At 40.9% G+C, this 26,997-nt stretch overlaps 2 protein-coding genes and 2 non-coding genes across 4 annotated transcripts in view; 3 read left to right on the top strand and 1 right to left on the bottom strand.

Moving 5' to 3' along the window:
- The window catches only part of TSR1 (TSR1 ribosome maturation factor), an 11,442-nt gene extending 1,691 nt beyond the window's left edge, over window positions 1–9,751 (top strand). The window contains exons 5-15 of the mRNA XM_059379057.1: window positions 365–789; window positions 1,551–1,710; window positions 2,418–2,572; window positions 3,231–3,427; window positions 4,911–5,073; window positions 5,790–5,900; window positions 7,034–7,166; window positions 8,491–8,607; window positions 8,945–9,085; window positions 9,190–9,264; window positions 9,393–9,751. Coding sequence (XP_059235040.1) covers window positions 365–789; window positions 1,551–1,710; window positions 2,418–2,572; window positions 3,231–3,427; window positions 4,911–5,073; window positions 5,790–5,900; window positions 7,034–7,166; window positions 8,491–8,607; window positions 8,945–9,085; window positions 9,190–9,264; window positions 9,393–9,571 — 1,856 coding nt within the window. The 3' untranslated portion in view covers window positions 9,572–9,751. The remainder of the gene's footprint in view (window positions 1–364; window positions 790–1,550; window positions 1,711–2,417; window positions 2,573–3,230; window positions 3,428–4,910; window positions 5,074–5,789; window positions 5,901–7,033; window positions 7,167–8,490; window positions 8,608–8,944; window positions 9,086–9,189; window positions 9,265–9,392) is intronic.
- On the top strand, window positions 6,049–6,140 carry LOC132004633 (small nucleolar RNA SNORD91 family). The gene has a single exon (XR_009400587.1). It is a non-coding gene; the product is annotated as a small nucleolar RNA SNORD91 family (small nucleolar RNA).
- On the top strand, window positions 7,301–7,395 carry LOC132004632 (small nucleolar RNA SNORD91 family). Its single transcript, XR_009400586.1, has one exon. It is a non-coding gene; the product is annotated as a small nucleolar RNA SNORD91 family (small nucleolar RNA).
- The window catches only part of SRR (serine racemase), a 20,794-nt gene continuing 3,535 nt past the window's right edge, over window positions 9,739–26,997 (bottom strand). The window contains exons 2-8 of the mRNA XM_059379059.1: window positions 15,548–15,719; window positions 13,714–13,840; window positions 13,416–13,519; window positions 11,400–11,519; window positions 11,199–11,273; window positions 10,501–10,710; window positions 9,739–10,146 (exon numbers count right to left, since the gene is read on the bottom strand). Of these exons, the coding sequence (XP_059235042.1) occupies window positions 9,931–10,146; window positions 10,501–10,710; window positions 11,199–11,273; window positions 11,400–11,519; window positions 13,416–13,519; window positions 13,714–13,840; window positions 15,548–15,715 (1,020 nt within the window). The 5' untranslated portion in view covers window positions 15,716–15,719 and the 3' untranslated portion in view covers window positions 9,739–9,930. The remainder of the gene's footprint in view (window positions 10,147–10,500; window positions 10,711–11,198; window positions 11,274–11,399; window positions 11,520–13,415; window positions 13,520–13,713; window positions 13,841–15,547; window positions 15,720–26,997) is intronic.

Here is a 26,997-nt window from a genome sequence, read left to right as displayed (position 1 = left end):
TGCCTTCGGCTCGGTCATGATCTCAGGGTCCTGGGATCGAGTCCCGCATCGGGCTCTCTGCTCAGCAGGGAGCCTGCTTCCCTCTCTCTATGCCTGCCTCTCCATCTACTTGTGATTTCTCTCTGTCAAATAAATAAATAAAATCTTAAAAAAAAAAAAAAAAAGAAAAGAAATTATCTATCAAGTTCCCTTTTTGTTTCTGGACTGCCTTTTGTTTGACTATAAAAACTTTTTAGGGTAGTTGAGTGTTGGGTTTCTCAGTGATCTCTGGGCTCACAACTGAACTGTTTGTGAATTACGGGGGTGGGGTGATTTACATGTAGTAAAACAACAGGTAACAAAGCTCTTTCTCTCTTGTTCACAGCACTAGCTGTCCAGGGTGTTTCTGGCCTCCCACCAAGGAAACAAATAGATGGCAGAAGGAAGCTAACTAAAACAGTAGAGAAGCGTTTTCCTGATGACAAACTTCTCCTGTTAGACACTCAACAGGAGGCAGATATGCTGCTCCGGCAGTTGGCTAACCAAAAGCAACGGCATCTTGCCTTTCGAGATAGACGGGCATACCTGTTTGCTCATGCTGCTGACTTTGTGCCGAGTGAAGAAAATAACTTGGTGGGCACTTTGAAAATCTCAGGCTATGTTCGTGGGCAGGCTCTGAATGTAAATAGCTTGTTGCATATCATTGGACAGGGTGATTTCCAGATGAAACAGATAGATGCCCCTCTGGACCCTTTCCCTTTAAATCCTAGAGTGATCAAATCCCAAAAGGACCCAAGCATGGCAATGGAGGTAAGACTGATGTTCTTAAAGATTTTATATTGTAGATTCATGTGTAACCTGGTGTAGGATGTGAACTAATGTCAGAGAACTATACTGATCTCTGGAGGTGACTGCTAGTATGAAATAAGGCAGTTGTCAACTATGAACATGTTAACATATCACGTATTTATCTAGCACTTATAATAGGTGCCTTGCACAGCATTTGGCTTTGAGTTTATACAAGACATACAAGATGTGGTCTTTCTCCTTGGGCTGCTTAATTGGATAGAAAAGAAAGGCAAACAACTGTGAAATAAGGATTGAAAAAGTGTGGTTAAGCTATAGACCTGCTGTGGAAGTTGAGAAAGTAGACTAGCAAGCTTCATAGAAGAAATCAGACTTGAGCCAGGTGTTGAGAGGGATGAATGGGATTTGTGAGTTGAACAGAGATGAAACAGTATCGAAGAATATAGAAACAACATGAACCTAGGCACAGTGACAGATCAGAGGGTTTCTTTGAACTCTGAAGAATCAGCTTGAAGGGGGTAAGGCATGTAATAAATAGATAGGAGTGAGACCAAATTGTGAAAGGCCTCAAAAGCAAGGAGAATAGACCTAAAATGCTAGGAAATTGAATGTTTGAAACATTGGACAAATTTTGGCTTTCTCTTTCAGTCTGTTTCATTTTTTTACTTGAGAACTATATTATTTTTGGATCTTTCTGGTTACTATGTTAGATTTGGTAGGTTTTTGGGTAATGTCTGATTGGAGTCAACTATTTTCATTTTTAGATTTGCACTCCAGATGCTGTAGCTGATATGGAGGAAGACCTTAAGGTCCTAATGAAGGCAGACCCTGATAAACAAGAGTCTTTGCAAACAGAGGTTATCCCAGATCCAATGGAGGGGGAGCAGACCTGGCCCACAGAGGAGGAGCTGAATGAGGCAAATGGTTGGTATTGGCAAACTTGTTTGTAATTCATCTTGCTTGGAATTGCGGATTTTCTCTAGCTGCTCACAGTTAGAGTAGAGCGGGATGAGGATTTATTTGGAGGTCAGTTTTTCTCTTTTTAGCTCTAAAGGCTGTATGTTTGCACCAAGCAAACATTGGACACAGCGTTGCTCTGTTTTTCAAAATTACTTGTATTACTGTTTTTCTTTTCTTTTCTTTTTCAAGATTTTATTCATGTATTTGACACAGAGAGACAGTGAGAGAGGGAACACAGGCAGGGGGAGGGGGGGAGGGAGAAGCAGGCTTCCCGCCGAGCAGAGCCCGATATGGGACTCAATCCCAGGACCCCAGGACCATGGCCTGAGCTGAAGGCAGATGCTTAACGACTGAGCCACCACCCAGGCGACCCTTGTATTATTGTTTCTTAGCAAACAGATAAACAACTTTAATTTGTTGCAGTTATTTAGCTGTGTAGTATTGCTAGTTCTCTCTCTCTTTTCTTTTTTACTTTTTTTTTTTTAATTTTTTTTTTTTTTTAAGCATTGCTAGTTCTGAGTCAGCCAAATTAAATTTGGAAGTAGTCTGTTCTATTCATAGAGTCTGTTGGAATTTCTGGTGTCGGTAGCAATATCTAGTATCTTGCTTAGGTGAGAATACCCTAGTAGCAGAAAGGAGGCGTATAATTTAGCTTATTTGGGCTTTTACAGACTTCTTGAAGAAAAGTCCCAGGTTGGTAAAGAAAGTTCCCAAAGGGACATCCAGTTACCAAGCTGAATGGATTTTGGATGAGGATGGTGAAAGTGGTGGGGAAGATGAATCTGATGATATGGAACATGAGGATTTTATTGAAGAGGAATCTCAGGTAAAGACATGGACCCTCGGGCCACTCACTTCTGTGTAGGGTCCCATATGCAAGGCAAAGTGCAGTCCTGACCTTGGGAGGTGTGTGTGTGTGATTAGTTCCTAGGAATGACTTGTAACTGCCAGAAATGAAAATTTATTTTTTAATCTCTGTTAGAATTGATGTTGGTTTGGACTGGGTGTCTAGTAAAAATTATTTTACTTCTTTCTTTCTTTCTTTCTTAGATTTTTACATATTTGGGGTGCCTGGATGGTTCACTGAGTTAAGCCTCTGCCTTCTGCTCAGGTCATGATCTCCTGGGATTGAGCCCCCGAATGGGCTCTCCGCTCAGCAGGGAGCCTGCTTCCCCCTCCGCCTGCCTCTCTGCCTACTTTTGATCTCTCTCTGTCAAATAAATAACTTAAATCTGTTTTAAAAAAAGAAAAGATTTTATATAATTATTAGAGCATGAGTGGGGTGAGGGGCAGAGGGAGAAGCAGACTGTACACTAAGCAGGGAGCCCAATGAGGAGCTCCATGTGGGGCCTTCAGGATCACAACCTGAGCTGAAGGCAGGCACTTAAGTGACTGAGCCACCCAGGTGCCCCCAAGTTATTTTATTTCTAGTTCAGTGCCTGTAATGTAGAGACAAGTATGAAACTGTAATCTTTATTCTACAGGATGAGGGCAGTGAAAAGGAAGAGGAGGAGGAATATGAAACTATGACTGTGGGAGAGTCTGTGCGTGATGATCTATATGATGAGAATGTGAATGATGAGGCTGAGGAAAAAATGTTGGAGAAATATAAACAAGAAAGACTGCAAGAGATGTTTCCAGATGAAGTAGATACTCCCCGTGATGTGGCTGCAAGAATTCGGTTAGTCAAGAAGTCTAAAATCAGTATGTTTTTATTTGAAATTTATGTGGCTCAGAAAACTATGTCATTGTGATGCAAAAGAAAAAAAACACATTGTCCCTGCTCCTGAAGGGTGAGAGTAAGATGCACATACAAGAAACAGTAATATATAATCAAGTTCTAGACTGTGTGGTACAGACTAACAATGTTACAGTACTTTAATGAAAGAGAAATACTAAGGTGAATCAGCAAATGCTTCTCTGTAGGAGCTAAGACTAAAAGTATAAAATATCTGCAGATGTGGGGGAGTTTGGGCAGGCATAAAAGCATTGATCATTGTCTGTTCTGGAGGTGAGTGACTAAACCCAGAGTTTATAGTGGGTGTTAGGGAGGTAAGACTTTTATCATCTGTTTGCCAGATGAAAGAGCTGCTCCCTAAAGGAGCCACTGAAATGACTTTGTCAGTGAGGAACTGGGGCTTGGGTCTGATATATTTGTTAGAAGCTATTTTTTGTTTTGTTCTCTTTATAAAGATTTTATTTTTTTTTTTTATTTTTTAATTTTTTTAAAAGATTTTATTTATTTGACAGAGATCACAAGTAGGCAAAGAGAGAGAGAGGAGGAAGCAGGCTTCCCACTAAGCAGAGAGCCCAATGCGGGGCTTAATCCCAGGACCCTGGGATCAGGACCTGAGCCCAAGGCAGAGACTTCCCACTGAGCCACCCAGGCGCCCCTCTTTTAAGATTTTATTTATCTGAGAGATCATATGGATAGGAGGGCCAGAAGGAAAGAGAGAATCCCAGTCAACTCCATGCTAAACGTACAGCCTGACACGGGGCTCAGTGCCAGGACCCTGTGATTCTGACCCAAACCAAAACCAAGAGTTGGACCCTTAACTGACTGTGCCACCTAGGCACCCCTGTTAAGAAGCTGTTTTGAATTGTGATTTTAGGGGCAACTGGGTGGCTCAGTGGTTGAGTCTGCCTTTGGTTCAGGTCATGATCTCAGAGTCCTGCATTAGGTTGCCTGACCAGCAGGAAGCCTACTTTTCCCTCTCCCATTCCCCCTGCTTGTGTTCCCTCTCTGGCTGTGTCTCTCTCTGTCAAATAAATAAATAAAATCTTTTTAAAATGAAATGTGGTTTTAGGTTAATTAGGTTATCTTGAGTGACAGTGGTAAAGGTTTTTTGTGTTTTGTTTTTTTTTTAAAGATTTCTATTTCTTTGACAGAGAGCACAAGTAGGCAGAGAGACAGGCAGAGAGAGGAGAAAGCAGGCTTCCTGCTGAGCAGAGAGCCCGGTGCAGGGCTTGATCCCAGGACCTTGGGGTCATGACCTGAGCTGAAGGCAGAGGCTTAATCCACTGAGTCACCCAGGTGCCCAAGGTTTTTTGTGTTGTTGTTGTTGTTTTTAAACTAAAACCTTAGCTATTTTAGAAGTGACTTGAGTGAAAAAGTAAGTAGTACCGTATAAATTTGACTATTCTCTAAAATCTCCTATATCTAGATTTCAGAAATACAGAGGCCTCAAGAGCTTCCGGACATCTCCATGGGATCCTAAGGAAAACCTTCCTCAAGATTATGCTCGGATCTTTCAGTTTCAGAACTTCACTAATACTAGGAAACGCATTTTTAAAGAAATTGAGGGAAAAGAGGTTGAAGGAGCTGAGGTATCTGCCTTCCTTTGCCCATCCCTATAATGTGCTTTTATTTGCTGGGGTGCCCCATCCATTATTCCTCTTGGCGTGAGTACCTTAGATTTGTGCTGCCCATAGTTGAATTAAAGGAGCCACTGAGTCACTGGTAAGATTAACATTGAGAACAAAGAGGTTTCAGATGGTAACTGTGAAAAAGTTTAATCTGGGTAGTTGAGGCATCTGTGAAAGGCAATTTTGAAGGGTGAGGATAGGCTTTAAGAATAGATTAAATGGGGGCGCCTGGGTGGCTCAGTGGGTTAAGCCGCTGCCTTCGGCTCAGGTCATGATCTCAGAGTCCTGGGATCGAGTCCCACATCGGGCTCTCTGCTCAGCAGAGAGCCTGCTTCCCCTCTCTCTCTGCCTGCCTCTCCATCTACTTGTGATTTCTCTCTGTCAAATAAATAAATAAAATCTTTAAAAAAAAAAAAAAAGAATAGATTAAATGGGGGCACCTTGGTGGGTCCTGGGATCGAGCCCCACATTGGGCTCCCTGCTCAGCGGGGAGCCTGTTTCCTCCTCTCTCTCTCTCTCTCTCTGCCTGCCTCTCTGCCTACTTGTAATCTGTCAAACAAATAAATAATTTTTTAAAAAAGTAGACTAAATGACTTTTAACATATTTGGAGAAATGCTTCATCATTATTGAGACATTAAGGGTAACTGCATGATTATTTTCTGCTTTCTTCTGGCAGGTTGGCTGGTATGTCACACTTCATGTCTCTAAAGTCCCTGTCTCAGTGTATGAGTACTTTAAGCGAGGAGCACCCTTGATTGCATTTTCTTTACTACCTCATGAACAGAAGGTGAGTTAGTGTCTTGTGGGAAATGGGGAGTTATGAAACTTTCCAACCAGCTTTGTATTGTATGACAGTCCAAAATTTTATGTGACTGACATTTTGCTCATTGGGATGTGAAAAATCTCCTTTAGGATTAGAAATCAAGAGAATATGATAGAGAAGTCAATGATGGTGTTACCCAACATGTCTGAACCTGTCTGAAGCATCTCAGTGATGCAGTCTCTGTGTTCTGAGACTTCTCTTAAGTATGCTCATCAGATCAGATTTTAACCAAGGGTTGGCAGCCTTAACGGGGCTGGGGGTGATGCCATTGCGTAGATCTCTTTTATCATGGTGGCCAGTAGCCATGTGTGTTGGCGTGGATGTGAGAGCTTTTGGCCCGTGGTCAGTCTGAGAGTTGAGGGAAGGGTCTTGAATGAGTGTGGTTTTAAGGCATGTGGTGAGTGAGTGACTTGATCTGATTTTGTGGCAGATGTTGAGCTTTTGTAGTTGGACACCAGAAGGTTAGCTCATACGGAAGGATATGAGAAAGGCTCTAGGGCGCCTGGGTGGCTCAGTGGTTTAAGCCGCTGCCTTCGGCTCAGGTCATGATCTCAGGGTCCTGGGATCGAGTCCCGCATGGGGCTCTCTGCTTGGCGGGGAGCCTGCTTCCTCCTCTCTCTCTCTCTGCCTGCCTCTCCAACTACTTGTGATTTCTCTCTGTCAAATAAATAAATAAAATCTTTAAAAAAAAAAAAAAAAAAAAGAAAGGCTCTAAAAACCAGCTTGTGTTTGACTTGAATACCAGTTGCTGGTAAATATAAAAGGTGAACAACGTTTTGTTAGCTATACTTTTCCATAGATAAGTATTAAAGGGAATCTGAACCTGCTAGTTTGGTTCACCTTCTTTCAATTAAGGCTGCTCTATTTGAAAGATTTTACTTAATTATTTGAGAGAGTGAGAGAGAGCATGAGAGAGGAGAAGGTTAGAGGGAAAAGCAGACTCGCCATGGAGTTGGGAGCCCGTTTTGGGACTAGATCCCAGGATTCCGGGATCATGACCTGAGCCAAAGGCAGTTGCTTAACCACCTGAGCCACCCAGCCGCTCAAGGCTTCTCTATTTTAGATATGAAGGTCTGATTTTCTTATGCGGTTCCCAGATGTCAGTACTGAATATGGTGGTGAGCCGGCACTCTGGCCACACTGAACCTGTGAAAGCCAAAGAGGAGCTCATCTTCCACTGTGGGTTCAGGCGCTTCCGAGCCTCACCTTTATTCTCTCAGCACACTTCAGGTAAGGCAGTGGGGAAGCTTCTGGGTTCTTGTCCATCTTAATGTCTTCTGGGGGACTATGATTTGTAGTGGGGACACACAGAATGCAGTTTCAAACTCTAGGTTTCTGGGTTAGTGATATTTTCAGTACTCTGGTCTAGGAGCCAATGATGTTTTAATTCACAATGTCTGAACCTGTCTGAAGCATCCCAGTGATGCAACCTCTGTGTGGTGCTGAGGCTTCTCTGCCATGAGTATTGGTTGCAAAGTGGTTTTTAATGGGAGTCAGTGGCTCTATAAAATGGTGTGTCAAAGTGTAGAACCCTTGGTATCTGGTGGTCTGTGGCAGTGTGGGTGAAGGCTGAGGGTGGCCCACAGTTGGGTATGTGGCTGGCATCTGAGATATTGAGACTAGATGTTGAAGAATGGTGACCAGGGGCACTTTTAGAGTAAAATGACTATACTCCTACGCATTAGGAGTGGGAATATACTTTGCACTAACTTGGAGGCTTCTGAACATCACCTACACACATTCAACTCTCAGCAATGGCTGGAGGAAGATGATGAAGGCAATATTAATGGGTGCTCTGGATAATTTTTGTTTTTCCTAGCCATGCTAACTAAATGAGGGATAGACCTCTCTTTCCCTTAAAATATTTTATTTCCCTATAACTTCAGTACTAAGAAGGGGGGAAGGTTTCAGTGAAGGTAAAAGCAGAAACTTAAGTAGGTCTCAGAATCAGAGATTAGCACAGCATGGCCCTTAGGCCAAATCTGCCCCACCTCTTGTTTTTGTTAAATAAAATTTTGTTGGAACATAGTTGTGGGTTTTGGGTGGGGGGGGGGGGGTCGCGCTTTTTTTTTTTTTTTTTTTAAGTATTGTCTGTGGCTATTTTTTCTGTGGCACTGTTGAACAGTAGTTGGAACAGAAACTGTATGGCCATAAGCCTGAAATATTTACTATTATCTGGCCCTTTATGGAAAATATTAGCCAATCCTGGCCCAAAACTAAGAGCTGTTGATTTAGTGGAGATATTTTCTATAAAGTCTTGTTTCTCAAATGAGGTAGGGGTGATAAATATCAATCACCTGGAGAACTTTTTCAAACCCCGAATATAGTCCAAGCTCCAAGATTCTGCATCCAGTTGAAAAATCACTCTGAACAAAAGAATTGTATCTTTCAGTTGTATTGAGGTAGGAAAATACTGTGAGAACTAGCCGGGTAAAGAAACATAAGTTGCCTTAGGTTTAAGAGTTGCAGTGATACAGCTTTTCACAGGTTGCTGGATTACCTATGGTTTCTCAAAATGTTTTGGGTTTTTCTTTTTTAACCCCTTTTATGGTAGCGGATAAACATAAATTTCAGAGATTCCTGACTGCTGATATGGCCTTGGTGGTGACAGTGTATGGCCCAATCACGTTTCCTCCTGCATCTGTGCTGCTTTTCAAACAGAATAGCAACGGTAAGTTAAGTTCACTGAGGTGAACAGGCCTGTAGGTCCTTTGTAGGTTTAAAACTATTTTCTATATTTAGATTTAAGAGCCATTCGGTATGAAGAAAGTAATGATAGTTTTTGAAATATCCCAATCTTACCCTCACAGTGGTCTGAGGCAAGGATGACAAATAGGGTTTTATCTTGCTAACAAAGCATAGCTAATTGGTAGATGCTGCTCAGACTGTTATATTTAGGGTAGGTTCTGGGGTACCCTAGTGTAAGATTTCTCTAAGAGTTTGTTTAGGTCTTTAAATGGACTGGAGCAATAAATGAAGGCTTTGGCTTCTCTGCTTTTGCTCATTAGGAATGCACAGCCTCATTGCCACAGGCTATCTATTGTCAGTGGATCCAGACAGAATGGTCATCAAGAGAATTGTTTTGAGCGGTCATCCTTTCAAAATTTTTACTAAGATGGCAGTAGTGCGTTACATGTTCTTCAACAGAGGTAGGTGTAAAGGATGGGATCAGATTGCCTTTGTGGAGTGAGGGCTGAGTTTACATTTTGTGGGTATATGTTTCATCTTGGTCTTCTGTGTGTTTCATTCTAAGAGGATGTGTTATGGTTTAAACCAGTGGAACTGAGAACAAAGTGGGGCCGCAGGGGACACATCAAGGAACCTTTGGGTAAGAAACTGTGGGATTTGGTGCCTTGCCCAGGTTTTCCCAGTGCTACTAAATGACTATTGGGTTAGAAGACTACCGCTTTAAAATTTTCTATTTTAGTGTGACCAACTTGGCTGTTTCCTTTCTAGGTACTCATGGCCACATGAAGTGCAGTTTTGATGGGAAGCTAAAATCTCAGGACACAGTACTGATGAACCTCTATAAACGAGTTTTCCCCAAGTGGACTTATGATCCATATGTACCAGAACCAGTACCGTGGATGAAAAAGGAGATTTCTTTAGCAGTGCCTGAAATGGACATGGAGTAATGGATTCATTGGGATTCTGTTTCATTGTTACTAGTGAACACTCCAGGAATGGGAACCTACAGGCTGTAATTAGGCAAAGTTTGTGTTTTCTACTTTAGCCTAGAGGTCTACTGCCTTTTTGCAAAAGGCTTTTCTTGGCCTTGACAAGGTATCTCAGTAAACTATGGATATTTTACCCTTGCTACTTAGTTAAAAAAAAAAAAAAAAGAAAGAAAGAAAAGAAACAACTGTTACTGAAACATCCACTCTCCATTAGGAACTTGAAAGTTGTTTAAGAGAGGAATATAAGAAGTTAGAGTAACTAGGAAACAAAATTTCCAAGTGACTAGAGATACTGAATCCCATCTCTTTTGCATAAACTAAACAGAAACAGATTGATAAGGAGCTGGCCTTTCAGCCTGCTTCACCCAAGTTAGGGAGGTTAGGTCTACATTTCCACCACTGAGTACAATACAAATGTTCTTTACTTCTGGGGAAACTGTTTGAAAATGCTGAGACAGGACAGCGGCCACTGCAACACCAGCTGTAGGTTCAATAAGCAGTTTCATCCTCTCCCACACCAGCTGGGTTGCATACTGTTGGTATGGAAGGGAGTAAGAATTAGTGAAATGAGAAAAGGAGAAAGAGCCTAGTTGGTTGACCTTTACAATTAAAGGTCAGGTGGGGTTATATGCCCAATCTAAATTTTTCTTCTTGACCTGTATATATATATATATATATGCTCACCAATGAAGGACAGGGCTTTTTTCCCATCCTAACTGTTTCTACTGTTGAGCAGGTTTTCTTAATACATCTGGGGCACCTCCCATGTCATGAAGTCATCTAGTCAAGTCCCCAGGGATTAAGTTGCTACTCAAAACAGTAGAAGACTCTATTGCCTAAGAATTTGCTCCATTCTTTCGTATTTTCCTTTCCTATCAGAGCCTCACCTTAATTTCTTCCTCTGTGACTGTGAAGACATCATCGACAAGGTCCCTTATAATAGGCCAGGTGTTTAAGCCAATGCTGGATTTGACACCATCTGCTATGGTTTCTGGAGGATAGGGATTGGGAGTCAGTTCCCCTTTCAGCTTGGACTGGTAGCAGTCATCTGCATTCAAGGGTTCAGCAGCATATACCTTCACACTAGGTCTCAGAGCCTAGGAAAAGGAATATTAGACATTTTAAAACTAGCCACAGCATTTTGCTTGCATACCTGTAGTGAAGTAGGCAATACAGGTAACTCATTTCTGTTCAAGAGCCTTTCCCTTGATTGATGTAATAAAAATAGACCTTCAAGCATTTAAGTTGTATGCCTAATAGCCTTTAGTTGCTTAAATCACATCTAGTTCTCCTGGTAACTAGGGAAAAGAGTGGCCCTTGACTTGGATAGTGGGTTGTTGAAATGGGATTCAGGGAAAGGACTGTGAGGATGCCACTCAGGACTGCTTTGCCTTGTGAAGTTGTTACTGATGAAGAACGGCAGGGTAGTGAGGCAGAGAAGAGCCTTCCATTTCAAGTGCCAAGGGTTGGTGGGAAAGAACAGCAATTTGGGGGAATGTTGAGCCAAGTATCCACAGTGTACTACAATGTAAAATAAAATTATCTAGGCCTGAAGCAGGGAGTCCTTAAGAAGCTATTTTCTTACCTTAACTGTAATTGCTATTCCAGCAACCATTCCTCCTCCTCCTACAGGTACCACCAGTGCATCTACCAAGGGTACCTTTAGTGAAAAGAATATAAAGTATAAATAGGTCTATTAATAACCAGTTTTATATGTGTATAAAATAATTATAGACAGCCTAACATTAGCTTTATCGGTGGCTAAACAAGAATTAACAGCTCTTACCTGGTTTAGTACTTCCATGGCAATTGTCCCTTGCCCAGCTATCACTGCAGGCTCCTGGTTGGGATGTACCATGATGCCTTCTGTTTCTTCCATAATTCTTCTGGTAACATTTTCTCTGGACTGAAAGAGTACATTAAATTAATATATTTGATTTGTATTTAGAAGTTCCCAACAAGGGTGCCTGGGTGGCTTAGTGGGTTAAAGCCTCTGCCTTCTGCTTGGGTCATGTTCCCAGGGTCTTGGGATTGAGTCCCGCATCAGGCTTTCTACTCAGCAGAGAGCCTGCGTCCTCCTCTCTCTCTCTGCCTGTCTGCCTCTCTGCCTACTTGTGATTCTTCTCTCTCTCTGTCAAATAAATAAAATCTTTAAAAATAAAGTTTCCAAACAAGTTTGATTTAGTAATTTAACACTTTATTGGCCATCCTTTTTTCAGACTTACTGGGGACTGGGGATATAACTGAACAAACTAGTCTCTGCTCAGTGGAGTTACATTCTAATATGCAGAGGGGTGGCATATAAGTAATATGTCTAAATGCTATGGAGAATAGTCTGTTTTATAGGGGATGCTTAGGAAGGGTCTTGAGTAATGTGATTTTTTTTTTTTAAGATTTTATTTATTTATTTATTTGACAGAGAGATCACAGGTAGGCAGAGAGGCAGTCAGAGAGAGAGAGAGAGAAGCAGGCTCCCTGCTGAGCAGAGAGCCCGATGCGGGACTCGATCCCAGGACCCTGAGATCATGACCTGAGCCGAAGGCAGTGGCTTAACCCACTGAGCCACCCAGGCGCCCCGAGTAATGTGATATTTTTAATAGGATTGAACAAGTGCTGTAGATCTGCAGAATATTCTAGAGGGAGAATAATAGCAAATGCAAAGACCACAAAGTAGTAGTGCTTGGCTTTTCTGAGAAAAGGCTAGGTTAGTATGGTTGGTGTGAAATATTTGGTGGGACAGTAATAGTGGGAAAGACTGAAATGGGCCAGTTCATCCAGGCCTTAAGTGATTGCAAGAATTTTGGTTACCAGTGTGTATAAGATGGGAAACCATTGGAGGGTTTTCAGCTAACGAAACAAGTTTTAACATATTAAATGGATAGTGCAAGGGTGGAAGGAGGGAGACCACTTAAGCTACTGTACCTAGGTGAAAACTCGTTCATTTGAATCAGGGTGTTGATGGTAAAGCCTGTTAGAAGTAGTTGGATAACAGAAATTGTTATTTTTTTAAAGTTTATTTAAAGTTTATCTACATCCAATATGGGGCCTGAACTCACAACCTTGAGATTGAGTTGCATACTCTTCCAGCTGAGCCAGCCAGGGTCCCTGGTTAATGGAAATGATTTGAAAGTAGGACCAAGATTTGGATGTAGGGTGTGGGAGAACTCTCGAAGGTGACTTCATTTATTTTGAGCAACTAGAAGGATAAAAGTTGCCATTTACTAAGAAGGAGAAGACGAGGAGCAGCAGTGGGGAGGAAGATCAGGAGTTTGGTTTTAGACATGATAAGTTTAAGTTGCCTTTTAAGACATTCCAAGTGGGAATATCATCAGGGAATCATTGGAGATAAAAGTCTGGGTTAAGGGCAAAGGTCAGGACTGGAGTTAGAATACAGACTTTTTTTTCTCCAGATATTTTTTAAAGTGTTTTTTGTTTGTTTGTTTGTTTGTTTGTTTTTTGAGAGAGAGTGAGAGCAGAGGGAGAGAGAGATAGAAGCAGACTCCCTCCCAAGTACAGAGCCCCACACAGGGCTCAATCCCACAACCCTGAGACCATGACCTGAGCCTAAACCAAGAGTTGGTCACCCAACTGACAGAGCCACGCAGGCACCCCAGAGTATAGGGGATATGTTAAACTATGAGATGAATGATCTCATCAGAGTGAGCATAGGTAGAGAAAGGGTTGAGCATGCTAGCGTTGAAAGGTGAAGAGGAACACAGAAGAAACAGCCAGTAGGCTAGAAAGAAGTTTCATTTGATGGTGAAAGTTGGTAAGCTGACACTGAACACTGCTTTCTCCTTACCTCATCACTCTGTTCACTGTACACTATGGAGGCTCCATAGGCTTGTATTGCCAATTTTTTACAATTGGGAGCTGTTTCGGGCACCACAATATAAGCAGGAATTCCTGGGAGGAAGAAACATGTTTAGTTAGTACAAACCAGGAGAATTTAGAATAGAAACTTATGTTTAATTTGCTTATAATGAGACAGGAACCTGGAAATAACCTTCCCACGGTAGTCACCAATCTCACTGATTAAGAATACTTTTCCACTCTTCTCGGATGATCCTACACAGTACCCTGAGAAGTTAGTCAAGTACCTTCTAATTTAGCAGCATAGGCGAGAGCCTGGCCATGGTTTCCACTGCTGTGAGTAACCACGGCTTTGGGCTTCTCTTCCGAGGTGGCAGGAGTCAAGCCTTTGACTGCATTAAGGGCACCGCGAATCTGGAAAAGGGATGGTGAACCCATGTATTTGATTTGATTTAAAAGTTTCTTTTCAAAACACCAAGGAACTTTCCTAGATATTCTCTTCCTAACACCGCACATCCATTCTATCACAAAATCTTGATTGTACCTCTGAAATATCTCCTGCGTTTTTGCCACTACCTTGGTGAAGCCTCATTTCTCAACTTGCATGTTATCAAACCTCAACTAATCCTGCCCAGGGATCATTCTCAATATTTCCACTAGATTATGAAAGTGACCTTTTAAAAATGTTCTCTTTTTACTGACTACCTATTTTCTAAATACAAATTCCTTACAAGTTGCAGTCTTTCTAAAACATACTGCTTCTGTCACTGTTGTAGCCATCCTAAATTCGTTTCCCTCCTACAAGTTAGCTCACACCCCTGTACCTCCCAGCATGCTGGTACATCTACATATAGTTCTTTTCCTTCACTCCCTGATCTGGCTAAAAGTACTCATCCTATAAAATTTGGATGAAACATCATCGGTTCAACTTCTTTGATCTCCCATGCAAAATTAGGCATTTCATTCCATTGTATTTTATTTGTCTCTCTCAAGTTACTTGTCATTAACCTGTTTGTTGACTGGCCTGTCCTGCAAGTGTAACTAATAGTACAAGACTGTGTGTGTGTATGCCTAGTATAGTTAGTTAAAATAAGTATGTGATGTGTGATGAATGAAAAAAATAAACCATGGCAGAAGCAAAGGGCAAAAGAGAATGGAGAGTTTAATATAAATGTTCTCATTAGGGATGCCTGGGTGGCTCAGTCAGTTAAGCGTCTGCCTTCAGCTAAGTCATGATTCCAGTGTCCTGGGGTCTAGCCCTGCATCAGGCTCCTTGCTCAGTGGGGAGCCTAGCATGCTTTTCCCTCTGCCTGCAGCTCCCCCACCTATGTTCCCTCTCTCTCTCCCTCTGACAAATAAATAAAATCTTAAAAAAAAAAAAAGTTCTCATTAATGGGTGAGGAAATGTAGTCCTAAAATTACCACTTAACAGGTACTAGTACCTATCAGGCATAGTGCTAAATGCAACATTCAGATTTATACCTGAAAGGATCTTAAAACTCAACTAACAGAAATTAACCGCACTGAATCAACACAGAAGTCTTTTACCTTTTAAAGTATCTATGTAAGTAATCTCTACACCCAATGTAGGGCTCAAACCTCAAAATCAAGAGTTGCATGCTTTTCTTACAGCAAGCCAGGTACCCCCAGAAGTCTATCTTTATGCAAAGGAAAGGCTCTGACATATTTCCTAGAATAAGGGGATAGCTAGATTTAGATCTTTTACATTCATAATAAGGTATCAATGAATAGCAAGTTGACACAACTTGGTTGTATACAGGGTGATCACTCTTGCCCGTGTTGCCTTGCAATAATTAAGGTTAATGTCTATTGTCTGAGTTTAATCACAAGGTGCCCCTTTCATTCTCAACTATGTCCTAGTTTGGACAGTAAATTACATCATCACCCCAATTATAAGAAATTTTGAGGTTATGTAAAAGTGGGTTATCAACACCATATTGCTAAGTGACCAGTACTTTATCAAAGGAAAACTTCTACAACCCTTTCTTCAGCTATAAAAATAGTTTACCTACCTCACTGGGTGGTCAGGAGGATCAAATAAATGTGTATGGGAAAGGGATTTGAAAAGATACATGATATATTATCAAAGGGCATCATTACCTTAAAAGATCCAGTTTTCTGGAAGAGTTCACATTTGAAGAAAAGATTGCGCCCTGTTACTTGATTGAAAATGAAACTTGTTAGCACTGGTGTGAGGTGAATAAAATCTTGAATGTTGACATGAGCTTTTTCAACATCAGCAAAAGAGATGCAGTACTGAGCACACATGGTTCTGAAACCCAGGAATAAAAAAAAGGGGTCAAAGCAAAGCCCAAAACAATATGTTTAATGAAAAGATTTGAAAATGGCTAACAGACCCACAGAATGTACAAGAGTGAACCATAATATAAAACATGGACTTTGCTAATGACACATAATGCAGGTTCAATTGTAACAATTCCATTCTGATGGGGGATGTTGATAATGGGGGAGGCTCTGCTTTTGGGGTGTGTGTGTGAGATATATGGGAAGTCTCTTCAACTACCCATCAATCTTGATGTGAATCTCTTTTTTTCTTTTAAGATTTTATTTATTTATTTGACAGATGAGATCACAAGTAGGCAGAGAGGCAGGCAGGCAGAGGAGGAAGCAGGCTCCCCACTGAGCAGAGAGCCCGATGCAGGGCTTTAACCCACTGAGCCACCCAGGTGCCCCTCTTGCTGTGAATCTTAAGTTGCTAAAAAAAAAAAATATATATATATATATATATATATATATATATATATATATAAAGCTCAGTGGCTTTAACCCACTGAGCCACCCAGGGGCCCCTCCATCACCCTCTTTTAAAAATATATCTTTTAGGGGCACCTGGGTGGCTCAGTGGGTTAAAGCCTCTGCCTTCGGCTCAGGTCATGATCTCAGGGTCCTGGGATCGAGTCCAGCATCGGGCTCTCTGCTCAGTGGGGACCCTGCTTCTCCCTCTGCCTGCCATTCTGTTTGCCTGTGCTTGCTCTCCCCCCCCCTCTCTCTGATAAATAAATAAAAATCTTAAAAAAAATAAATTTAAAAAAAAAAGTTTTTTCCCCCTGGTGAAGCTTTATAGGAAAGGCTTAAGGCTTACCCCTCACTCATACCATCCTTTACCATCCAAGCACTGTTACTGGTCTCGACTTTTTCATCATTTTTGTGAAGCTTGAATGAAGTGGGTTCAAAATCTATTAAAATTTTTTATTCAAAAAAATTATTTGGGGCACCTGGGTGGCTCAGTCGTTGAGCAGTTGCCTTTGGCTCAGGTCATGATCCCGGAGTCTGGAATCCAGTCCTGCGTTGGATTCCCTGTTTGGCAGGAAGCCTGCTTCTCCCTCCCCCACTCCCCCAGCTTGTGTTCCCTCTCTCACTGTGTCTCTGTCAAATAAATAAATAAAATATTTTTTAAAAATAAATACTTATTTATTTTTGGGGGCACCTGGGTGGCTCAGTGGGTTAAAGCCTCTGCCTTCGGCTCAGGTCATGGTCCCAGGGTCCTGGGATCAGTCCTGGGATCGGTCCTGGGATTGAGCCCCGTGTTGGGCTCTCTGCTCAATGGGGAGCCTGCTTCCTCCTCTCTCTCTCTGCCAGCCTCTCTGCCTACTTGTGATCTGTCAAATAAATTAAAAAAAATACTTATTTATTTTTAAAGAATAAATATTTATTTATTCTTTAAAAATAAATATTTTATTTATTTTTTGACAGGCAGACATCATAAGTAGGCAGAGGGGCAGGCAGAGAAGGGGGGTGGAGCAAGCTCCCTGCTGAGCAGAGAGTCCAAAGCGGGGCTCAATCTCAGGACCCTGAGATCATGACCTGAGCGGAAGGCAGAGGCTCAACCTACTGAGCCACCCAGGCGCCCGAAAATACATAAAATTTTTTTTTTAAGATTTTATTTATTTATTTGACAGAGAGAGATCACAAGTAGGCAGAGAGGCAGGCAGAGAGAGAAAGGAGGAAGCAGGCTCCCTGCTGAGCAGAGAGCCCGATGTGGGACTCGATCCCAGGACCCTGAGATCATGACCTGAGCCGAAGGCAGCGGCTTAACCCACTAAGCCACCCAGGCGCCCAATACATAAAATCTTTAAAAAAATTATTTAACAAGGGAGAAAATTGCTTATAACCCTGTCATCTTAATCAATTATGTTCATTTTCTGTCTTGTTTCTTCAGTATACATACATCATATGACAGTTAAAATCAGCACCTTCACAGGTACTTGGATGGTGAAAGGGAGGGTAGAAAAAAATAATCAATATACTTTCTGGAAAAACAAATCTCATTTAAAAATGGACAAAGGACTTGAATGGACGTTTCTCTGAAGAAGATATACAAATGGACACAAGCACATGAAAAGATGCTCAACATCACTAATCACTAGGGAAATTCAAATGAAAACCACCTTATACCTATTAGGATGACTACTATTAAGCAAGCAAGTGTTGGCCGGGATGTAGAGATACTGGACTTTTTGTGTGCTGTTGGTGGAAATATAAAATGGTGCAGCAGCTATGAACAGTATGGTAGTTCCTCAAATAATTAAACATAGAATTCTTCATGATCCAACAGTTCCACTTTCAGCACCCTTAAGCCCCATGATATTCAGGGGTCAACTGTACTTTGAAGTATATTTTCAGTGCTTCATACTGGTAAGACAAACAAAATTTCTGTAGCAGCCTATACTAGGGAGCCCCCACACAGCCTGAACTTCTTCAGCTTTATTTATTTATTTATTTATACAGATTTTATTTATTCATTTGACAGATAGAGATCACAAGTAGGCAGAGAGGCAGGCGGGGCGGGGGGAAGCAGGCTCCCCGCTGAGCAGAGAGCCTGATGCAGGGCTCGATCTGAGGACCCTGAGACCATGACCTGAGCTGAAGGCAGAGGCTTAACCCACTGAGCCACCAGGTGCCCCTATTTTCTTATTTTTTAAAGATTTTATTTATTTATTTGACAGACAGGGATCAGAAGTAGGCAGAAAGTCAAGCAGGGACGGGGGGTGGAAGCAGGCTCCCAGCTGAGTAGAGAGCTTGATGAAGGGCTAGATCCCAGGACCCTGAGATATGGCCTGAGCCAAAGTCAGAGGCTTAACCCACTGAACCACCCAGGCACCCCGATACACAACATTTTAAATGGCTACTTTTTTTTTTTTTTAAAGATTTTTATTTATTTGTTTGAGAGAGAGACTGAGAGAGAGAGCATGAGAAGGGGGATGGTCAGAGGGGAAAGGAGACTCCCCGCCGAGCAGGGAGCCTGATGCGGGACTCGATTCCCGGACTCCAGGATCATGACCTGAGCCAAAGGCAGTGGCTTAACCAACTAAGCCACCTAGGTGCTGCTAAATGGCTACTTCTTTTTACAAAAATACCATAGTTTAAAAAGTTTTACATAACTTTTTGAATAGATTCTTTTTTCTATAATTTTTTGTCTATAATAATGTAACGAACAGGTATGTTGCAAGATCTTTGTGGGAAGATTCTGTCAAAGGGTATTTTGCATCAAAAAGTATGCACATTGGGCGCCTGGGTGGCTCAGTGTGTTAAGGCCTCTGCCTTCAGCTCAAGTCATGATCCAGGGACCCTGGGATCGAGTCCTGCATCAGGCTCTCTGCTCGGCGGGGAGCCTGCTTCTGCCTGACTCTCTGCCTACTTGTGATCTCTGTCAAATAAATAAAAAATAAAATCTTAAAAAAAAAAAGTATGCACATTAAGACATTTGATACCCACTGCCAAACTGAATTCCAGAGGAGTTGTAGATTTTATCAATTTACACTCCGAACAGCAGTTTCTAAAGGAATGCCCTTTTCCCTTCACCCTGCAGTATCCTTTTTAAATCAATCAATCAATCAATCAATTAATTAATTATTTTTAAAAGATTTTATTTATTTATTTGATAGGGAGAGAAATCACAAGTAGGCAGAGAGGCAGGCAGAGAGAGAAGGGGAAGCAGGCTCGCCACTGAGCAGAGAGCCCGATGCGGGGCTTGATCCCAGGACCCTGGGATCATCACCTGAGCTGAAGGCAGAGGTTTTAACCCACTGAGCCACCCAGGCGCCCCTGCAGTATCATTTTTGATCCATCAATTTAATATGTTTTGTAGTTTGAATATGTATTTCTTTAGTAGTGATTAAACATTTTTTGCTGTATATTGGCCACATTCTTTTGTGAATCTTTAACATACCATTTCCAAACAGATCATTTATTTTTTTCTGAAATGCCATGTTTATCAAAAATTAAATTTCTGCGCACCTGGGTGGCTCAGTGGGTTAAAGCCTCTGCTTTCAGCTCAGGTCATGATCTCAGGGTCCTGGGAAGGAGCCCCACATTCGCTCTCTGCTCAGCGGGGAACCTGTTTCCCTCTCACTCTCTGCCTGCCTCTCTGCCTGCTTGAGATCTCTGTCAAATAAGTAAATAAACTCTTTAAAAAAATTATATTTCTTGGGGCACCTGTATGGCTCAGTGGGTTAAGTCCTCTGCCTTCAGCCCAGGTCATGATCCCAGGGTCCTGGGATAGAGCCCCATATTGTGCTCTCTGCTCAGCGGGGAGCCTGCTTCCCCCCTCTCTCTGCCTGCCTCTCTGCCTACTTGTGATCTCTGTCAAATAAATAAAATAAAAAATCTTTTTAAAAAAATCAAAATTTTTTTAATGCTTGGGACCTTTCTGGACTTTGTATTTTGTTCCACTAATCAGACTTCCAGTTCCTTCTCCAGTTGTTCACCATATTTAGTACATTCTGCCATGATTACTCCAAAATGTATTGGATTTTCTCCCATCAGTTCTTTTTTTTTTTTTTTAAAGATTTTTATTTATTTATTTGACAGAGAGAAATCACAAGTAGGCAGAGAGGCAGGCAGAGAGAGAGAGAGGGAAGCAGGCTCCCTGCCGAGCAGAGAGCCCGATGCGGGGCTCGATCCCAGGACCCTGAGATCATGACCTGGGCCGAAGGCAGAGGCTTTAACCCACTGAGCCACCCAGGCGCCCCTCCCATCAGTTCTTTCAAATGAACTTTCAAAATCTTTTATCAAGGTTGCCAGTTTAAGATATACAAATGAACTGAGTCATAATTGATATTTAAAAATACTGAGCCTTCCCATTCATTAACATGGGTGTCTTTCAATTAGTAAAGTCTTTTTGTTTTAGATTTCTCAAGAACTCATTATGTAAGTCCTGTGGAGATCTGATTAAGTTTATGCCTAAGTACAAAGTATTTTTGTTGCTTTCGTGATAAAGTATATGTGTATATATATACACATATATATGTATATATATATATATTATGTGTATATATATACATATATATGTATATATATATTATGTGTATATATATACACATATATATGTATATATATATTATGTGTATATATATACATATATATGTATATATATATATATTTTAAAGATTTTATTTATTTATTTGACACAGAGAGAGATTACAAGTTGGCAGAGAGAGAGGGAAGGAAGGAGGCTCCCTGCCGAGCAGAGAGCCCGATGTGGGGCTCGATCCCAGGACCCTGAGATCATGACCTGAGCTGAAGGCAGAGGCTTTAACCCACTGCGCCACCCAGGCGCCCCAAGATAAGGTGTTTATTTATTTGTTTTTAAAGATTTTATTTATTTATTTGACAGAGAGATCACAAGTAGACAGAGAGGCAGGCAGAGAGAGAGAGGGAAGCAGGCTCCCTGCTGAGCAGAAAGCCCGATCCCAAGACCCTGAGATCATGACCCGAGCCCAAGGCAGAGGCCTTAACCCACTGAACCACCCAGGCGCCCAGATAAGATATTTTTAAATAAGTATTTAAATTGCTTACTGATAATATATATGAAAAGTAATAGTTTTTGTATAATTAGCATGTAATAGGATACCTAAGTAGATTACCTTGTTAGATCTAATAGTTTTATAGTTCACTCTCCAAACAACCACACTATCTGCAAATAAAGATGATTTGTTGGGGGCACTTGTGTGGCTCCGTTGCCAAGCGTCTGTTTTTGGCTTGGGTCATGATGCCAGGGTCCTGGAATTGAGCCCCCTGCTTGGCGGGAAGCTCCCTCTCCCTCTTTGTGTCTCTGTCAAATAAATTTAAAAAAATATATATGATTTGTCCTTACCTTATAAGTATACCTCTGGTAACTTTTTCAATGACTTCACAGCTAATTGGTTTATCTGGATTTGCTACTTCCTTCTGAATTAATTTTGGTAATTTATATTTAACTTTTTGGGGGAAATCATCTAATTTAAAATCTCAAATGTATTAGTATAAAGTTGAACACATTAATATTTCTAAGCTTTCTTCCTATCTTTGGTATTTTTATTTATTCAATCAACAAATATTGAACACCTCTTTGTGTCAGATATTATTTGATCCTGGGATATAATGTTAGAAAAATAGAGTTGTCCCTGCTCTTAAAGCTTATAATCTAGCGGAGAGATGTGTTATAAATAATCCAAAAATAAATATATATTTACAAATATTGATAGGTGATATCAGGGAAGTATGTTAGGATACTATAATGGGAGGGTATTTAGATCAAGGAAGGAGGGCTAAGGAAAGCCCTTTATAGAGAAGTTAAATTTATGAGCCATAAGGTGAATAGGCAGAGTAGATGGAAAAGTGTTTCAGCTGGAGGGAATATGCACAAATGTTTTACAGAGGAAAGGAACATGGCATATTCCAGAAACTAAAAGAAGGCCAAAATAGTGATCAGTGAGAAAGAGCGAAATTGGCAGGATCTACATCATAAGGGACAATGAGTCATGGATTTTTTTTCTGAAGAGCAATGGAATACCATTGGACAATTCTGAGCAGGTAAGTGACATGCTAGAATTTGCATTTTCAGAAAATCACTGTGGCTAAATTGTTCCTAATGAAAAGGAAAGAAATAACAGTGAATCAGGGAGTCTATTTAAGAAGTATTGTCTACATGAAAATGCACAGGTGCTTGGATGGTGAAAGTGAGGGTAGAAAAAAATAATCAATATACTTTTTGGAAAAACAAATCTCATTTAAAAATGGGCAAAGGACTTGAATGGACATTTCTCTGAAGAAGATATACAAATGGACACAAGCACATGAAAAGATGCTCAACATCACTAATCACTAGGGAAATTCAAATGAAAACCACAATGAGATACCACCTTACACCTATTAGGATGACTACTATTAAGCAAGCAAGTGTTGGCCAGGATGTGTAGACACTGGACTTTTTGTGTGCTGTTGGTGGAAATAATAAAATGGTGCAGCAGCTATGAACAGTATGGTAGTTCCTCAAATAATTAAACATAGAATTCCTCATGATCCAACAATTCCACTTCTGGGTATATACCCCAAAGAATTCAAAAAGTGTTTCAAAGATGTATTTGTACACCTATGTTAATAGCATTATTCATAATAGCCAAAAGGTGGGAGCAACCCAAGTATCTATCAATAGATGAATGGGTAAACAAAATGTGGTATATACATACAATGGAATGTCATTCAGCTTAAAAAGGAAGGAAATTCTGACAGACCACATGGATGAATCTTGGAGATATTAGGCTAAATGAAATAAGCCAGTCACAAAGAAACAACTACTGTATGATTACACTTATGTGAGGTACCTGGAGTAGTCAGATTCATAGAAACTAAAATGGTGGTTGCCCGAAGCTGGGGACAGGGAGGATGGGAAGTTGTATAGTTTTAGTTTTCCAAGATAAAAGGAGTTCTGGAGATTGCCTGTACAACCAATGTCAATGCACTTAACACTACTGAACTGCATACTTAAAAAATGGTTACAATGGTATATTTCATGTTATATGGACTTTACCATAATTAAGAAAAAAATCACACACACACACACACAAGAGATACATTTTGGAGATTATAATTAGGCCTCTTATTTGCAAGTCATAGAATCCCAATATGAACTGGCTTAGGCACAAAATGGAGGTAATAAGATTTACTGGTTCATGGAATCCAAGAAGAGTTGAACCACGGGAAGGGCAGGAATATGAAATCTCAGGAACAACTGGAACCAGAGACTTGGTATTTTTCCAGGACTTTCTCATTGTTTCTCACCTCTGCTGTTTTTTTGCATGTTGGCTTCATTCTTTTTCATTGCAGACCAGCTGGTTCCACATGGCAGGACATTTGGCTGTTGACAGCTCCTGTTTTACATTTTATGGCTTCCACACAGGAAAGGATTTTTTTCCCCTTAGTTTCAGTTCAAAAATCCTGGATAAGGATTCTGATTGGCACATCTTGGCCCAGGACCAGTGGCCAAGGGTATGAGATCATTTGACAATACTATGCAACAGTTACAAGTATTTACAGGAACATGAAAAAGAAACAGAATGATTTTTATAACACAGTATCAATTACATACATTTAAAACACATACATAAAATGATACAATATATTATTCAAAGATACATATATATCCAATGACATATATTAAACACAATTAGAATGGCTACCTAAGAAGGGAGGGAAGGAACATGAATAACTTAAAGAATAAAAGATAAACAAGAAAGGACTTGTTGATGAAAGGGTGAGCCAGATATGATTGCCTCAAATCTCTGTACCTGAGGGGAAAATAGCAAACAAAAGTGAGAAGAAGAAAAAAATGAAAGAAAAAGAAAAGGTACTTCTGAGTAAGAATGGGATGGGGTGGGGGGCAGTTTTCGAGAGAAAAGATGAGAATGTTGAGATAATACCATAGCTGTCCACTACAGAAAGAAAAAGCACATATTCTGATATTGGATTAAATGTGGGGAATGAGAGAGGTGGAGGTTAAGGGTAACTCCTGGGTTTTAAACTTAGATGATGGCATAATTAATTGAGATACGACTAGTGAAGAGAGAAGTATTTCAGGAAAAATCAGAGATTTCATGAAATTAAGTTTGAATTATGAGACATCTAAGAGGATATCCTTTTTTTTCTTTGCCAGAAATGTGTCTATTTTTAACATCTATTATATTTCTGAAAAAATGAGCTCTTTATCAAGTGCTATTCTTTTTATTAATTTTTTATTGTCTTTATTCTATTTTCTCTTGTTTAATAATTCTTAATAACTTTAATTTTTTAAAAAAGATTTTATTTATTTATTTGACAGACAGAGATAACAAGCAGGCAGAGAGGCACGCAGAGAGAGAGGAGGAAGCAGGCTCCCCGCTGAGCAGAGAGCCCGATGCGGGGCTCGATCCCAGGACCCTGGGATCATGACCTGAGCCGAAGGCAGAGGCTTTAACCCACTGAGCCACCCAGGCGACCCTAACTTTCATTTTTAAAAAAAGATTTAAGTATTCATTTTAAAAAGATTTAAGTATTCATTTTATAAAGAAGGGGCAGAGGGAGAGGTCTGAAGCAGACCCTGCACTGATAGCAGAGAGCATGATGTGGGGTTCAACCCCACCACAGTGAGATCATGACCCTAGCCCAAACCAAGAGTTGGATTTCTTTTTTAAGATTTTATTTATTTATTTGACAGAGAGAGAGAGAGAGAGATCACAAGTAGGCAGAGAGGCAGGCAGGGGGGTGGGGGAAGCAGGATCCCTGACCAGCAGAGAGCCTGATGCGGAGCTAGATCCCAGGACCCCGAGATCATGAACTGAGCTGAAGGCAGAGGCCCCACCCAATGAACCACCCAGGTGCCCTTAAGAGTTGGATGTTTAACTGACTGAGCCACCCAGATGTCCCATTATTAGTTTTCATTTTTTTTTTAAACATTTAAAAAAAATTTATTTGACAGAGATCACAAGTAGGCAGAAAGGCAGGCAGAGAGTGAGGAAGGAAAGCAGGCTCCCTGCTGAGCAGAGAGCCCGATGCGGGGCTCGATCCTAGGACCCTGGGATCATGACCAGAGCAGAAAGCAGAGGCTTTAACCCACTGAGCCACACTGGCGCCCTAATTTTCATTCTTTAAAAACTTTTAAGTTTTTTTTTAAATTTTAAAATTGTATTTATTTTTTAATTGTTTTTAAATTATAATTCCAGTATAGTTAACAGTGTTCTATTAGTTTCAAGCATACAATATAGTGATTCAACAATTCTATACATTGCTCAGTGCTCATCAGGGTAAGTGTACTCTTTAATCCCCTTCACCTATTTCACTCATCCCCCTACCAACTTCCCCTCTGGTAACCATCAGTCTCTATAGTTAAGAGTCTTTTTCTTGGTTCGTCTTTTTCTTTCATTTGTTTCTTAAATCCCATATGAGTGAAATCATGTTATTTGTCTTCTCAAACAGACTTATTTCATTTAGGCTTATACTCTCTAGCTCCATTCATGTTATTGCAAATGGCAAAATTTCATTCTTTTTTACAGAATAATATTCTGTTGTATATATGTATCACATCTTTTTTTTTTTTTTTAAAGATTTTATTTATTTATTTGACAGACAGAGATCACAGGTAGGCAGAGAGGCAGGCGGCAGGGGGGTGCGGGGGGAAGCAGGCTCCTTGCGGCTTGATCCCAGGACCTTGATCATGACCTGAGCCGAAGGCAGAGGCTTAACCCACTGAATCACCCAGGCGCCCCTCTATCACATCTTCTGTATCCATGGACACTTGGGCTGCTCCCATAATTTGGCTATTAAAGTTATTTATTATTGGTGCAATAAACACAGAGGTAAATGTACCCCTTTTGAATTACTGTTTTTGTATTTTGGGGGTAAATACCCAGAAGTGCTATTATTGGATCGCTTTCTTTTACATTTAATAATAAAAGCACACAGGCTATCAATTTTCCTCTGAGTATATCCTTAATGATATACCCACAGGATGGGCGCCTGGGTGGCTCAGTTGGTTGAGCATCTGCCTTTGGCTTGGGTCATGATCCCAGGGTGCTGGGATCAAGTCCTACATCGGGCTCTCTGCTTAATGGGTGGCCTGCTTCTCCCTCTCCCACTCCCCATGCTTGTGTTCCCTCTCTTGCTGTCTCTTTCTCTGTCAAAAAAAAAAAAAAAAAAAAAAAAAGATATACCATAGGTTTTGCTATGCAATATTTTCATTAATTTTATTATTCTTTTAAGATTTTATTTATTTGAGAGAGAGAGAGAGTGAGAGAGACACCATGAGAGGGGGGAGGGTCAGAAGGAGAAGAAGGACTCCCCACTGAGCAGGGAGCCTCATATGGGGCTTGATCCCAGGACTCTGGGATCATGGCCCAACCCAAAGGCAGATGTTCCACTGACTGAGCCACCCATGTGCCCCAGTTTTAATTTTTAAAGAACCCACAGTCTTAGCTTTGTTTACTTTTTTGACCTATGAGTTATTTATGTTTAGGGACCTGGGTGGCTCAGTTGGCTGAGCGACTGCCTTCAGCTCAAGTCATGATCCTGGAGTCTTGGGATGGAGTCCAGATAGGGTTCCCTGCTCAGCAGAAGTCCTCTTCTCCCTCTGATCCTCTCCTCTCTCATGTTCTCTCATGTTTAAATAAAATCTTTTTTTTTTAAATTTTTATTTATTTATTTATTTTATTTGACAAACAGAGATCACAAGTAGGCAGAGAGGCAGGCAGAGAGAGAGGAAGGGAAGCAGGCTCCCTGCTGAGCAGAGAGCCCGATGC

This window comes from Mustela nigripes, chromosome 16, assembly GCF_022355385.1.
Source record: "Mustela nigripes isolate SB6536 chromosome 16, MUSNIG.SB6536, whole genome shotgun sequence".
Taxonomy (NCBI): Eukaryota; Metazoa; Chordata; class Mammalia; order Carnivora; family Mustelidae; genus Mustela; species Mustela nigripes.
The sequence above is the reverse complement of the archived record's forward strand: the minus strand, read 5'-3'. Positions and strand labels throughout refer to the sequence as shown.